Raw genomic sequence first — 13,365 nt, forward strand, 5'->3', positions numbered from 1 at the left:
TGGACCATGAACTTGATGGAGAACATCACCAATAATGTCCAAAGCCAGAGCAACAATGAAACAGGATCATCTGAAGAACAAGGAGCTGTGGCAATTGCTCACTTCAAACCCATAGCAAAGAAGTGTTTTGATCAAGCTAGACACCTTTTCACCAAACTTTAAGTTTACAAATGCTGGGTAGTATAGATGGAGAGCCAAAAGTTTTGTTTCCCATTTTCACACACTATAGAATTAGACAGCTATATTTTTAGCCATCTATCTGAAGATATATAGGAATAGTTTTCTCTCCTTGTTTCTTAATTTTCTACTTTCCTGCCTGTGGCATTTTTCTCTGGGAAATTAAATTGTGGCCAGGATATTTCAATGAGCCTGCACTGTTGCACAATGTAAATAGCAGACATTGGGGTGTGGCTTTATTTTCTTTTTTGTTCTCTTTCTTTTCATTTTGTTCTCCACGTAACTTTCTCCTATGCTACTGAATATTTGATGAATTCTCATGGAGATGCATAGTTTATACTTAACTTCTGAAAGGAGTGCTAAATTACTCATTCATTTGTAATGCAGCAAAATTAAATGAAATGGGTCTGTTTGGCTTTAAAGTGATGTTGCTGACTAATAGCTAAAGCTACCAGAAAACCCCAGGTGCAGTACCTTCATAATCTTTTTTTTCCAGAGAATCAATGTATCAGCCCTAAACCAATAAGCAATCATTCCAATGCTATCACTTCTGTGATACACATATATCAGTATTGACATCTTTTATTACATAGCTCTAAAGTTATTTTGATCTTTTAAAATCTTAAATACCTCTAGTTTTCCCTCTCTAAAATAGTCATGCCCATGAGAGAGAACTGTTAGCAACAGCAAGGGACATATGTATTCAGGATCAACACATTTGATAATCAAGTAGTGAGAGGAAAACTGAAAGCACACATGCATACAAAAGCAAATGAAATAGGAAGGAAAAATCACCACCAGAGTCAACCGGACAAACTCCCCACTGTTACCAGGTGGAATTTCCCCTCCACCCCTTAGAGGCAGTACTTTGTAGCAAAACCTTTCACTTGAAACAAGCACCGGAAAATTCTCTACTTGATTTCAAGGTTTGGGGGAAAACCAACCAGATATTTCTTTTTTCCATCTACATATTTATAAGGTGTTACTAACCTTCACATCCCCTGAGACAAGATGCTTGGTTGAATGATTTCTGTCTTTTGCTAACTGTGTGAGACATACAATTATTCTTACTCTATCCTGTGATTTCTAAATACAATAACAAGGGCACCATCTCTCCAAGTCACATAGACCATTTAACCACCTATCAGCAACAACAATTAAGCAAATTCCTCGCTATCAAGGGCTTCCATGGTGTGAAAAAAAGAGTCAGCAGGAAGAAACTTTCATTTGTACCCATTCAATCTTTACTGCAACACACCTCTGTAGATCTCCTCCGTATAATTAAAATTTTCTCCCTTTAGGTTCACTTTATTTTCTGGGGCAAAGATCTTTAACACTCTAAACTTAAGAACTAGAGTGACTATATGTACAGTTCCACTTCAAAACATGTAAGATGACTTTAAAAGTTTTTTTATTTGCTGTAGCTGCTGTGCACTATGTATTTGATAAAAACAACACAAGCAGTGGTTTTTCCCACTCAGTACAGCTATTCAAGGACAAAGCACAGAAAATGGCTACTGTTCTGAGCCCTTAAAGCCTGTGGAGCCAGCACAGGCCCCAGTTTTTTCTCATTCATATTGCCAACAGCAATGTCAAAATTAGATTTTGCAGTGCACAAGTGGCTTGGCAACTGGAACTGCCACTTAAAGCACTTGCTTTGGTGAGCGAGGCCATGGTTTTGATGTGGATTACCCACATTCACAACCATAAATATACTAGAATCACAGACACTTTCATCATAAATTGACAAAAATGTCCTTTTCTACCTCGGAAATAAATTGACTTCAAGTGATAATTGGTTGCGCTAATTTGTGGTGCCTCATAGAGTAAATAGGTGTGATAAAAAAGCAGTGGGAAACACAAAACAACAATCATTCTGAACTCACGTATAAGCATTGAAGTAAACATACAGTAAATGTTTTTGCTCCCCTTGTCCCAGAGAGTGAAGTTTATTTCTGACTTAACCAGTCTGGAAAGTAGTGTCTTTCAATGTCTTTCCAAAATTGGCTATCATGTATACTTCACCACTTACCAGAATACCCTGCTGGAAGAAGAAAGCAGTTTTAATGCAATCTGTATTTGATGTAGTTATTATAATACATAAATCTTACTAGTACTTGCAGGATACTGTCCACCATCTTTTTCAGGGGAATCATCAGCTGGCGTCATCGAAGAGATGTTAGGTGATACAGGAGTAACTTCATAATCTGTTTGGTGATGGATGAATCATTACTATTTAATTAGCTGAGTTGCAACCCAGTACTCATAACTACTTCAATTATTCTATACTACAAGCTTCATTCCTTCATTTATTAGTCCAAGAGAGGAGAAAGATACAGACTAGGTTGTCCATATAATTCAACCCCAAATAGCCTTACTTTACTAACATAGTAAGGATATCACCAAAACAGATTATTTCAAGAGCAGTATGTATTACAGTGATAATGAACATTCTGGCAATGATCTGTTTATGTGATACAAGCTCTAATTTTACCTGTATACCATCTGGAGAGGGGTTCTAGAGCAATGAGTGAGTTATTGGTATTCCCCTCTTTACTGAGTGTCCTGGTTTCAGCTGGGATAGAGTTAATTGTCTTCCTAGTAGCTGGTACAGTGCTATGTTTTGGGTTCAGTATGAGAAGAATGTTGAGAACACACTGATGTTTTCAGTTGTTGCTGAGTAGTGTTTAGCCTAATGTCAAGGATTTTTCAGCTTCTGATGCCCAGCCAGCGAGAAGGCTGGAGGGACACAAGAAGTTGGGAGGGAGGGGACACAGCCAGGGCAGCTGACACAAAGTGGCCAACAGGGTATTCCATGCCATGGGACGTCATGCCCAGTATATAAACTGGGGGGACTGGGGGTGGGGGGATCGCCACTTAGGGACTAACTGGGCGTCGATCGGTGGGTGGTGAGCAATTGCATTGTGCATCATTTGTATATTCCAATCCTTTTATTATTACTATTGTCATTTTATTAGTGTTGTCATTATCATTATTAGTTTCTTCTTTTTTGTTCTATTAAACCGTTCTTATCTCAACCCATGAGTTTTACTTTTTTTCCCCCAATTCTCTCCCCATCCCACTGGGTATTGGGGAGGAAGTGAGTGAGCGGCTGCGTAGTGCTTAGTTGCTAGCTGAGGTTAAACCATGCCACTGAGATATATTCTGAGATATAGTCCAAAAATCTAAACTCTGCATGTAAGCAGAGTTGATAGGAGTTGTCATGGCAAGCAGTTGAAATACATCGCATACACCTTGGGGAATGGTTCTGATCCTAGTTCCTTAGGAAGAGAATGTTAGGATTTACCTAACATTTACCATGATGCTAACTACATGTAAAAACAAGCATAACTTGTCATGAGTATACCACCAGTGAAAAGTAATTTTATAATCATAATACTTCTGCTCATTTTTTATTTTTTATTTTTTAATTTCAGTATTGAAGATAACGATGCAAACTACTGGTATCCTTCACTGGTATGTTACTGGTGATTTGATAAAAAGCTTGTAGTCAGAGGTCACACAGTCAACTTTACTGTACTTGGAGGATGAATTATATTTGTATCCTTTAGGTTCAATGGGAGCTAGTCATTCAGACCTCTGATAATTTCAGCCACACAAGCAAAATGAAAGATGAAATAAAATTCACACCACTTTCACAAGAAAGCAAGATACAGGCAAGGTACTCTAATTCCCTAATTTGCCACCCTGCAGAATGCCTTAGAAAAGAGTATGGCATTTGTATTTGGTAGGGCTTCATGAAAATAGATTTGGCTTTACCACCTAAAGGAAGAAGACTGTAATAACATTTTAATTTGACATTTTTATCTCTCTGTGCATTCTGTAATATGCTGTAATAAGATATCTTAAAAATACCCCTGTATTTGTACAAAGAGAAATCAATTGTACTGTAAACTCCTCCTTGTTCTTATTACTTAATGTCAATTCATCCTTTTAGAGAACAGATAAGAATATGTTATCCTTATCTCTATATACCCATACCCTCAGCCTCACTAACCTCTGCTGGATATGTTTTTGAGCCTTTACTGAAATAAATATTTTAATAAGAACAAGAGCAAATTCTTAGAACCATCTGTTCTCAACATCCTGGGAAGGTTTATGTGGGAAACTATGCTGATGTGTGGCTGCCTTGTACTCCAGTGCAATCAAAAAAATCCTTAGAAATTCAGAATGCTTCTGTTTTCTTTCAAAGATGCACATTCTCCTTTTACTTCTCCAGGATACAAATTAGAGACAGTGCTTCTCATTCCCTCATGATATCCTTTAACTAACAACGTAATCCTTCACTCAGTTATTCTAAAGTGGCAACCTGCTGTCCTTACCAGAATCTTTTCTAGGAATTTCTTTTTCACCCCCTCCAGAAGAATGATCTGGCAGCTGTGAGACTGGAGTGGCACTTCCATAATATGAGGGGCTGGATCTCCTGATGGAGGTATCCATGGGAGTTGTGTCATGTGTTGATCCACTACCTGCATTTTCATCATCCGCACCTGAGGTTGAGGACTCTCCGCTATGACGTGTGCCATCTGCATTATAACGTGAGCCATCTGCATTGTCAATGACTGTTCGAAAGAGGAAATTAAGCAGCTGATAATATCAAGAAGCTACATAGCTATATTTCAGTAATGCTAAACAGTTTAAGTCCTATAACAAAAAAATAGAAACAGTTGTGGATTAATATCAGTTCATCCATTTTTGCCATCCTATCTCATCTGTTTAAGTCATACATCACTAAGCTATGTCTAATGTATATATGCTAACGTATATATTTCTCAAACATATAGGGCCTACTCTGCATTTTGATCAGACAGTTTGATTTTGAATATAAAATCTTGGCCTCTGTAAAGTCAATCAGAATTTTAGAATTCAGACAAATAATTTATTATGAGAGGTTTTTTTCCACTTCCAGCTGCTTTTCTAACCAGCAGCTCAAATGAGATGTAGAAAGGTTGCTGTCTTAAGTAAAGTCCTATATGTCAAAGAAACGTTAGCAGCTCTGAGGCGCTAAAAAATGTCAAATGCCTATATAAAAAATGTTTGGTAGCACCTTGAGACAAACCAAGCTCCGTAGGATTTAGGGGAAGACAAGGGACTAATTGCTTTAATTGCTGCTGAACATCTCTTGACTTCTTTTTCTTATGTTTGGCTTGATTTTCAATATTAGCAATTGTTTATGTAAAAAAAGATAACCGGATCCTAAAAGTGAAACAAGTAGCAGGTCTTTCAAATCAATACAGTACCTATTTCACCCTGATTGTTGAGGAAAGCAGTATCTAGTCTTTCAATTGGCTCACACGCTTTGTCTCTTGTTTCTGTAAAAGAAAGAAAATAGAAAATATTAATTTGAGAAAATTGAGAAAAAAGACACAAGTATACCCATATTAATTGTACATAATCACAAAGCATCAGCTGCAGATGTGGCCAATTGAAAACAAATTTCCAAATCAAACATTATTCACTGATCTACCTACGTTCCCTTTTTGCTCCTTCCCAGGTGGGGCACTTCCAGATTGTTCTGTCAGCTAACGACAAGATTCTCCATTTCCACAACCATTCCAGAAAATGGTTGCGATCAGCGTCAGTTAAAATAGCCTTATGACCCACTTTCAATGCATGTCATGGCGGCAGTGGCAGCTTTAATCCTTTTTAGCCAGAGGGACCCCATCCCCTCCACGGAGGGCTCTGCACAAGCAGAGCGTGCCCAGGTCCCCAGGTCCCCAGGTCCGGTGAGCACCGCTTGCTCCGGCGGGCTGCAGTGCCACGCTCAGGGCCCGTGTGTGAGCCGCCTGCTCGTACTGCCAGAAGGGAATAAGATTCGGGAGGAGTTAGAAAGCTCTGGTGGGGATGGACATCACTGTAGCAGCAGAAGAGTCATCCTTGGGTGACAGAGGATGGCAGCTCAACTGATACTATGCCAATGCAAAGATGATTTTTAATGATATGACCACCAAGAACAAAATCAAAAAAATGTCACTGCCATTCAAATCATCAATGAATTTTGCCCACAGCTTTCTGCAAGATCTGGTTCCGCTGTGAATGTAATAATCTACTGAAATTCAAGACACTTGAAATTAGTCCAGATTTTATCTTCAAATACTGTGTTCAGCATCTGTCACAAGATTATCTACATTTTCCTAATAATTTAGTAAAATATTTGCAACTATTAAAAAGTTCAAAACCTTAGAAGAAAGCAGTCTGCTTCTGACCCGCATCGCTATCTAACTGCCTAATGCCTGAACAGAGATTTGCCTGGGAGAAAATACTGGATGAACCTGCAAACAGGAGAGCAGCAGCCACGTCTATGGGCCTGGGATGGCCACCCTGGGAGTTGGAGCTGTTGCAGGTGGCAGCCACTCCTCGCATCCCTTAACACAAATAATAATTGTTCGCTATAGAAGCTCACATGTGCATGAACAGAAGAGATGAGTGCCACCGCCTACAACAGTTACATCTTTTAGATTCACTGCTGCAGTGGTTCACTGTATTAAGCCATTATAATGAACTGTTCTGAGGCTATTAAGTTAGTCTCAAGGGCAGAAAATTGTTTAGTTCAAAACACACTAATGACAAAATGGAACAAATTCATTGCTGGCATTATAGATACACTTCTAGAGGCTGACAAAAGGTGTTTCTTCTCAGCTGAAAAACAGATTATATTGAATATAGAAGCCCTCATTCCTGTACCTTAAATAGGAGATTACATATGTTATTGTTAGTTAATCTATATCTAAAATACATCATAAAAGCATATACATACCTGTGGCATTGTAACAGTATGCATCATACCGACCAGTTGTGTTTGCTGAAAGTTTGTAAACGCCAGTATGATTTGCTGCACAAAGGTGATAGGGATTGATTCGTGGGATAACAATATTCCCCACTACAAACCCGTACCTGTGAAGAACAGAGGAAAATACACCATATTACATATTATAGCAGATGACATAAGTGTTCTAGATATCTCAAACATGAAGAAGCCACGAAGAAGCCATTATTTTCATGTTACATTGTTCTTAAAAAGTGCATGCATTCATGCATACTTTTTGTATATGAAGGGTGTTCCTTTCTCACATGTAGTTACATCAGCCTCCAGGCACTCAACACCGTGTTGCGGTGTAATTTCTAGAGCTAAACTGATTTTAATTAAGTGAGCATCTTACTACTTACAACCATGGGTTCCGGAGCAAGGCAGTGAAAGTGAGGGACTGGGAGTTTTACTTCTTTTTCCCAATTCTCTCCTCCATTCCACTGGGTGGGGGGAATGAGTAAGCAGCTGCGTGGTGCTTAGTTGCTGGCTGGGGTTAAACCACGACATCGTATCTACATGCCTTACTTACATCTGTCCTCTGCTAAACTGTGAATTAGGGAGAATTGTAACACTAATGATAAACTACAGCTCCCCACTGCAAAAACCATTTCCCTCTACTCCTTCTTTCAATTATCTTTATGTTTTAACTTCAGAAAAGACTTTCCACACTGCAGAATACTCATAATTGCTAGCACTAGAAATCTCTACCCCTAAGCGTTCAGTTAATATTTGATCCCTAATCTCTATATATTGTGTAGTGCTGGACAATTCAGAATGCTAAGTATGTTCATATACTAATATTAGAGAAAGAACATGCCTACTATGTCATGCAGAACTTTTCCCTGAGAGTAAAGAATTGTCTCTAGTCTTTACATGGACATTTTTAAATGACATTCCCACTTTTCACGGAAGAATCTTCTAAGAATTTTCTGTCCATTGTTCCCCGGCACTGTTGTCCACCTCTTTCACCACCGTGCAGGGCATAATGATTGTGAAAATGAACGTGCCATATGCTGTCATCAATGGCAGTGCATGACATTTATATGTATAAGAATGTTTTCAAGGCACTGCATGTATCTTTCCATGATTACAAATTATTTTGTATGGATGCTATTAATTTGAAAGGACCTTTATTCAATTCTCATAGGCTTGCAAGCCAGTAAGAAAGAACATTCATGCATTAGGCATTAAAAAAGTAAAGCACCACTGACTAAACTGAAATGAAATAATTTGCAGGAAATAGTTGCAAGCAGTATTGATGCTAGTACTATTTCTCATGGTACCAGAACGAAAGTCTTACAATTTTGGAGAAATACCCACTGAACTTTTCTACTCCAGTCAGTTAGAAGATAAATGCCATTTCTCCATATCTGCTGCTTATTTTAGATTGTAATAAAGTTGAAAATCTTCTGGAATTTAGTTCAATTCTATAATGGTTTTAACAACATGAATCTATGTTATTTGATTTAAAAAAAAAAACCCCAAACCCAAACTTCAAATTCACAGCTCCTGAGTTCAATCTCTTTTCTGCATATGAATGTTTAGGCTGATTTATATAAGAAGTGTATTATGTGTTTTGGAAAGCAAGATCACATGATCACCTAGTGTGACGTATTTACAGACCATAGGACTATCCCGACTTGATTACTGTTTGAACAGAGGGCATCCTTGGGGAAAATATTTCATCTTGGTGAAATTTTGGTGTGACAAAGAATCTACTACAACCCTTGTAAGTTATTTCAGCCAATATTTATTAACCTTACATATTTTGTTGTATTAGTACCCCAATTTTTTAATCCAAAATTTTCTGTGAGTAATTTCCAGTCTCTTGGTCTAGTTATTTTTTGCTAAACTGAAGAGTCTGTATTATCCGCATTTGTTGCCCTATGCATCATTAATTACAGAGGGTAATTAAGTCACTTGACAACATGGTTTGGGGTTTTTTAATCTTTATGGCTGTCTTCTGAAACTTCTCCATTCACAGATTATAAGAATGCACTAATATTGTGGCCATTTTTTCACTGGAATGTCAAGAGTTCATCCCTCAAAGTACCGCTTGCAGATTTTTACTGTTTCTTGACAAGACAGAGTTCCCTATACTGTATATACCATGTTCAGTCTTTGGACTTACATCAGGTCATTAAAAATCATAAATACTTTTCACATACTTACCAATTAGTCAGTGATACAGTATGATCTAAACATCTTCCTAATTAGTTTATTATATGGTCAATCTTTTGTTATATTTAGATTTTATCTGTAAGAGGTGATGATATTTTAAAGATAATCGGTAAAAAGTATATGCAGTCATGAACTTATTACCAGACCCAGAGCAAACATACACATGCACAGAGATGTTTTGTTCTTCACAGAATATAACTTACTTGAGGACTGATACGTCCATCTAATTAACAGCTATATGAAGTCAACTGTAATTATTATACTATAGCATGGATGGCTGGACTTATCATGATAGATTATTTTGTCAAGAATTTCTTTACCTGCAAGTTTCAAATCCAAGTTCATGAGCTTTCTTCAACTGCTCTAGTGTTGACAAGGTACTATTGAGAGCTCTGCAGAGTTCAACTGCTTCAGATCGTGTGAGACTGTAGCGACCGTTTTTCTCAACATGAAAAACTCCTCCATATCTGCAACTTACATTGAACTCTGTTATCAAAAGAAAAGAAAAAAAGGAATTACAAATTGTTGAACTCAGTGCTTCACTGAAGACCCGGAAATGATTTATTTTCAAGTTTAGTGCTTTCAATGCAAATCAGCAACAAGTAGCAGCTACCGATTCATTCAGAAAGAGTGCTAGCACTTTCAGTCACCTTCTTCATACTTCCCTTCTTTGGGCTGAGACACAAGCCAAATCTTCAGCCTTTCCAAAAATAGCAATACAAACATGTTTTTGTGAGCTATCTAGCACTTGTAACATACCATTAACAATAACGTGAAGAACATGTAAATTGTGAAAGTCTTGGAAGTCACAGTACTGCAAAAGTAACTGAATAGTCAAATGTATTTGAAAACAAATTATTTCATTCATAACAGAATTTTTTAAAGATGAAATGGTGTATAATCAGAGCCTTTATAATCATAAGGTTCCTTAATTATCTCATTGTGATCCCTTCACAGTGAATCCTTTTAAATGAATATATACGTCAATCCCCAGCTTCAGAACTAGTTCAAGAAACATGTTCCTATTATTAGCTAGACAAAAGCAGAAAGCTTGCATTGGTTTGATGTGGCATGATCTACCTGAGACAAAAACTGTGAGCTGCACAGATATTCTGAACTAGAACAACATTACTCCCTGAAAGATAATATTCAAGCTCTTCTTATTCAGCCTGCTGGGGCAGATAGAGAATCATCAAATACACATTATGTAAGAGTTCACATGAATTAACTTCTTGCGCCCTGTTCATTCATCTTGACAGTATTTCCCTCCATTTTGAAAGGCTTCCTCTTGCTGAGTTCATGCTCACACACAAACACCTTACTGCCAAACCATGTCAGAGTTTCAATATGTACTTTAGTAAGCTTACTTAATGTTAAAGGATGTCTTGGATTTAAATTTAATAATACTGTGAAGGTTTGCACATGGAAGTAAATTTCAATGGCAAGCAGTATGGGGATAAAAATAATGAAAAAAAAAAATTAGGTGCCATAGTTATGTTGTGAAATTTGGTTTCTGGCCTTCAGCCTGGGAACCCTGAACAAGCAGTACATGCAAAGCCTAGGGGAGGGGAGTGCCTCATGCAATTCACTACGGTCACTGAACGAAAAGCATAAGGGCTAGGGGCTCTGAGGAGATCACACCCCGCTCATCTTTATGTTGGAAAGATACTGCCTACACAATGCAACAGGTACAGTGAGAAAACAGTATAATCCAAGGAAAGTGTGTGACTGAGTAAAATGAGAGGAAAAAGGAACATTTGTTTATCGTCTTTTTTTAACAGGAACAGCTAAGAAAGAGTTAAAAATAATAGTATGAGTAAGAATAAGAATACAAATAAGAACAATCATATGCATGGAGAAAACGGGAAAGATCAGGATGCTTCAAAGCAATGTGAATTAACTTTGCTCCTGCCCCACCTTTCCCTCAAGAGAAAAAAGTGATTGCAACTCCAGACTAGAATGACAATTGCAAAGCACACTTAATTGGAGTAGCCTATTATTCCCAGTGGAGACAGGAGCATGGCTCATGTTTATCTTAATTTTATTGGGAGTTACACGTGCAAGAAAGGGAAAAATAGACCAGTCTTATCCAAATATTAAAAGGGGGTGTCTGTACCTTCTGTTTGAAATAAACGATGCCATATAATCACTGTTTTGCTCAAAGACCCGAAATGCAATTCATGCACATTTGCATTGACACATTCTACGTGAATAACAAGCAACTTTTCTAATGTCGTTTTTGCTTGACGGTCTGTTTTCTTCTATAGCTTTCCTGGTTTCAGCTGGGATAGAGTTAACTGTCTTCCTAGTAGCTGGTACAGTGCTATGTTTTGGGTTCAGTATGAGAAGAATGTTGATAACACACTGATGTTTTCAGTTGTTGCTGAGTAATGTTTAGTCTAAAGTCAAGGATTTTTCAGCTTCTGATGCCCAGCCAGCAAGAAGGCTGGAGGGGCACAAGAAGTTGGGAGGGGACACAGCCAGGGCAGCTGACACAAAGCAGCCAAAGGGGTATTCCATACCATGTGATGTGATGGCCAGTATATAGACTGGGGGGAGTGGGGGTGGGGGGATTGCCCCTCAGGGACTAACTGGGCGTCGATCGGCGGGTGGTGAGCAATTGCATTGTGCATCATTTGTATATTCCAATCCTTTTATTATTACTATTGTCATTTTATTAGTGTTGTCATTATCATTATTAGTTTCTTCTTTTTTGTTCTATTAAACCGTTCTTATCTCAACCCACGAGTTTTACTTTTTTTCCCCCAATTCTCTCCTCCACACCACTGGGTATTGGGGAGGAAGTGAGTGAGCAGCTGCGTGGTGCTTAGCTGCTGGCTGGGATTAAACCAATAGCATAGATGTGAAAGCAAATGATAGTAATCAAGGTGTGCACTCTTCCTTCAATTGCTTTTGTTCATTGGTAAACTGAGATTATTCTATCTACAGTGTATCTACTCGGTGTAAACTGCAAGGAATGTTCCTTTCCACAGGTAACAGGAAACAAGCAAGGAGATAAAACACCGGATTACAGCCAGGCTACATGGTGTATGAAAAGACAAGCATTATTTGCAGCATAGGTAGGAGTCCAATAGTATTGATGTTTGCCCGTCCAAAGGAGCTCAAAAGCCGTGCATTCAATCCTAAATACTTTTACCATAGGCAACAGAATTAATCATTATGGTTACTTGGATTGCCTTTCCACAAAAAGAACGTAAAAAAAAAAATAATCTCTTCTCCCACCTGCTTCAGCCATTATTTAGGCTGACAAAAACATTTAATGTACACAAAATTGATATATATTATATAGCTGTTTATCAATCTTGATGATTACAGTTCTTAATATTTTTATTATCATATGTCATAAAAATACCAAGAGGACATAATTTTTAGTTTTGTAAAATTTATGCAAGCCTAACATGTTTTCTCAAAATACCTTTGTTTTGACACAGCTGTTTTCTTCCAGGGAAAAATAGTTCTAATAGTTTTATTAAAATATCTCTGATGACAGCCATGTCATGAGAGGTTTTGAAGGCAAGATTGAGGAACTTGTGTAGAACAGGACACTAGCAAATGCATTTTTCTTTCCTGGAGGACTTAATGTCTTGCAACAGGGCTGAGTTACAGTCTGAGGAGAAGCTAGTGGATTAACATAGAATGATATTCTCGGCAAGTTCCCACACATGATTCTGAAATAGTTGCAGCGCTTCCACAAGTACCAGATGCAGACATGCGCAGCACTGGTCCTGGGGATAGCTGATGGACTGACTAGAGACCTTCCGCAGCCAGCCCCTCACTGAACAGCACTGCGTGCTCAAAAGCCATCGCCACATGTACACAGTGTCACAGATGTAGTCAACAGATGTTCAGGTTGCAGATCCCAATAGATGTTTTCCTACAACACAACGAATTGCTACTCTGCACAGAAGGATGTGGCTCACGACTACTGCTATGGGATGCAGCTGCTCTCACAGCTGCCATGTGAGTGACTTCTACTTTGGCTCTGAATGTTCCATATTCAAAGCCTGACATGATTTTGGAAGTTGTCCAGTCAGTAACTGTATTAAACATAAATGACCTAGACAGGAAAAAAGGCTTCTCTTCAGTTTTCCCTTCTTGATTCTCTCTTCCCTGTGGAACAAGACAGGCCTAAATTTGGTAATAATTAACATACTGTG

General features: G+C 38.2%; 1 protein-coding gene across 10 annotated transcripts in view; it reads right to left on the minus strand.

The window, feature by feature from the left end:
• The window catches only part of CD44 (CD44 molecule (Indian blood group)), a 62,880-nt gene that overhangs the window by 29,575 nt on the left and 19,940 nt on the right, over positions 1-13,365 (minus strand). For all 10 annotated transcript variants that reach the window (XM_029997983.2, XM_029997992.2, XM_029998001.2 and 7 more), the window contains exons 2-6: positions 9,508-9,673; positions 6,956-7,092; positions 5,439-5,510; positions 4,521-4,760; positions 2,289-2,384 (exon numbers count right to left, since the gene is read on the minus strand). In XM_029997983.2, coding sequence (XP_029853843.1) covers positions 2,289-2,384; positions 4,521-4,760; positions 5,439-5,510; positions 6,956-7,092; positions 9,508-9,673 — 711 coding nt within the window. The remainder of the gene's footprint in view (positions 1-2,288; positions 2,385-4,520; positions 4,761-5,438; positions 5,511-6,955; positions 7,093-9,507; positions 9,674-13,365) is intronic.

The sequence above is a fragment of the Aquila chrysaetos genome, chromosome 2 (assembly GCF_900496995.4).
Source record: "Aquila chrysaetos chrysaetos chromosome 2, bAquChr1.4, whole genome shotgun sequence".
Lineage (NCBI taxonomy): Eukaryota > Metazoa > Chordata > Aves > Accipitriformes > Accipitridae > Aquila > Aquila chrysaetos.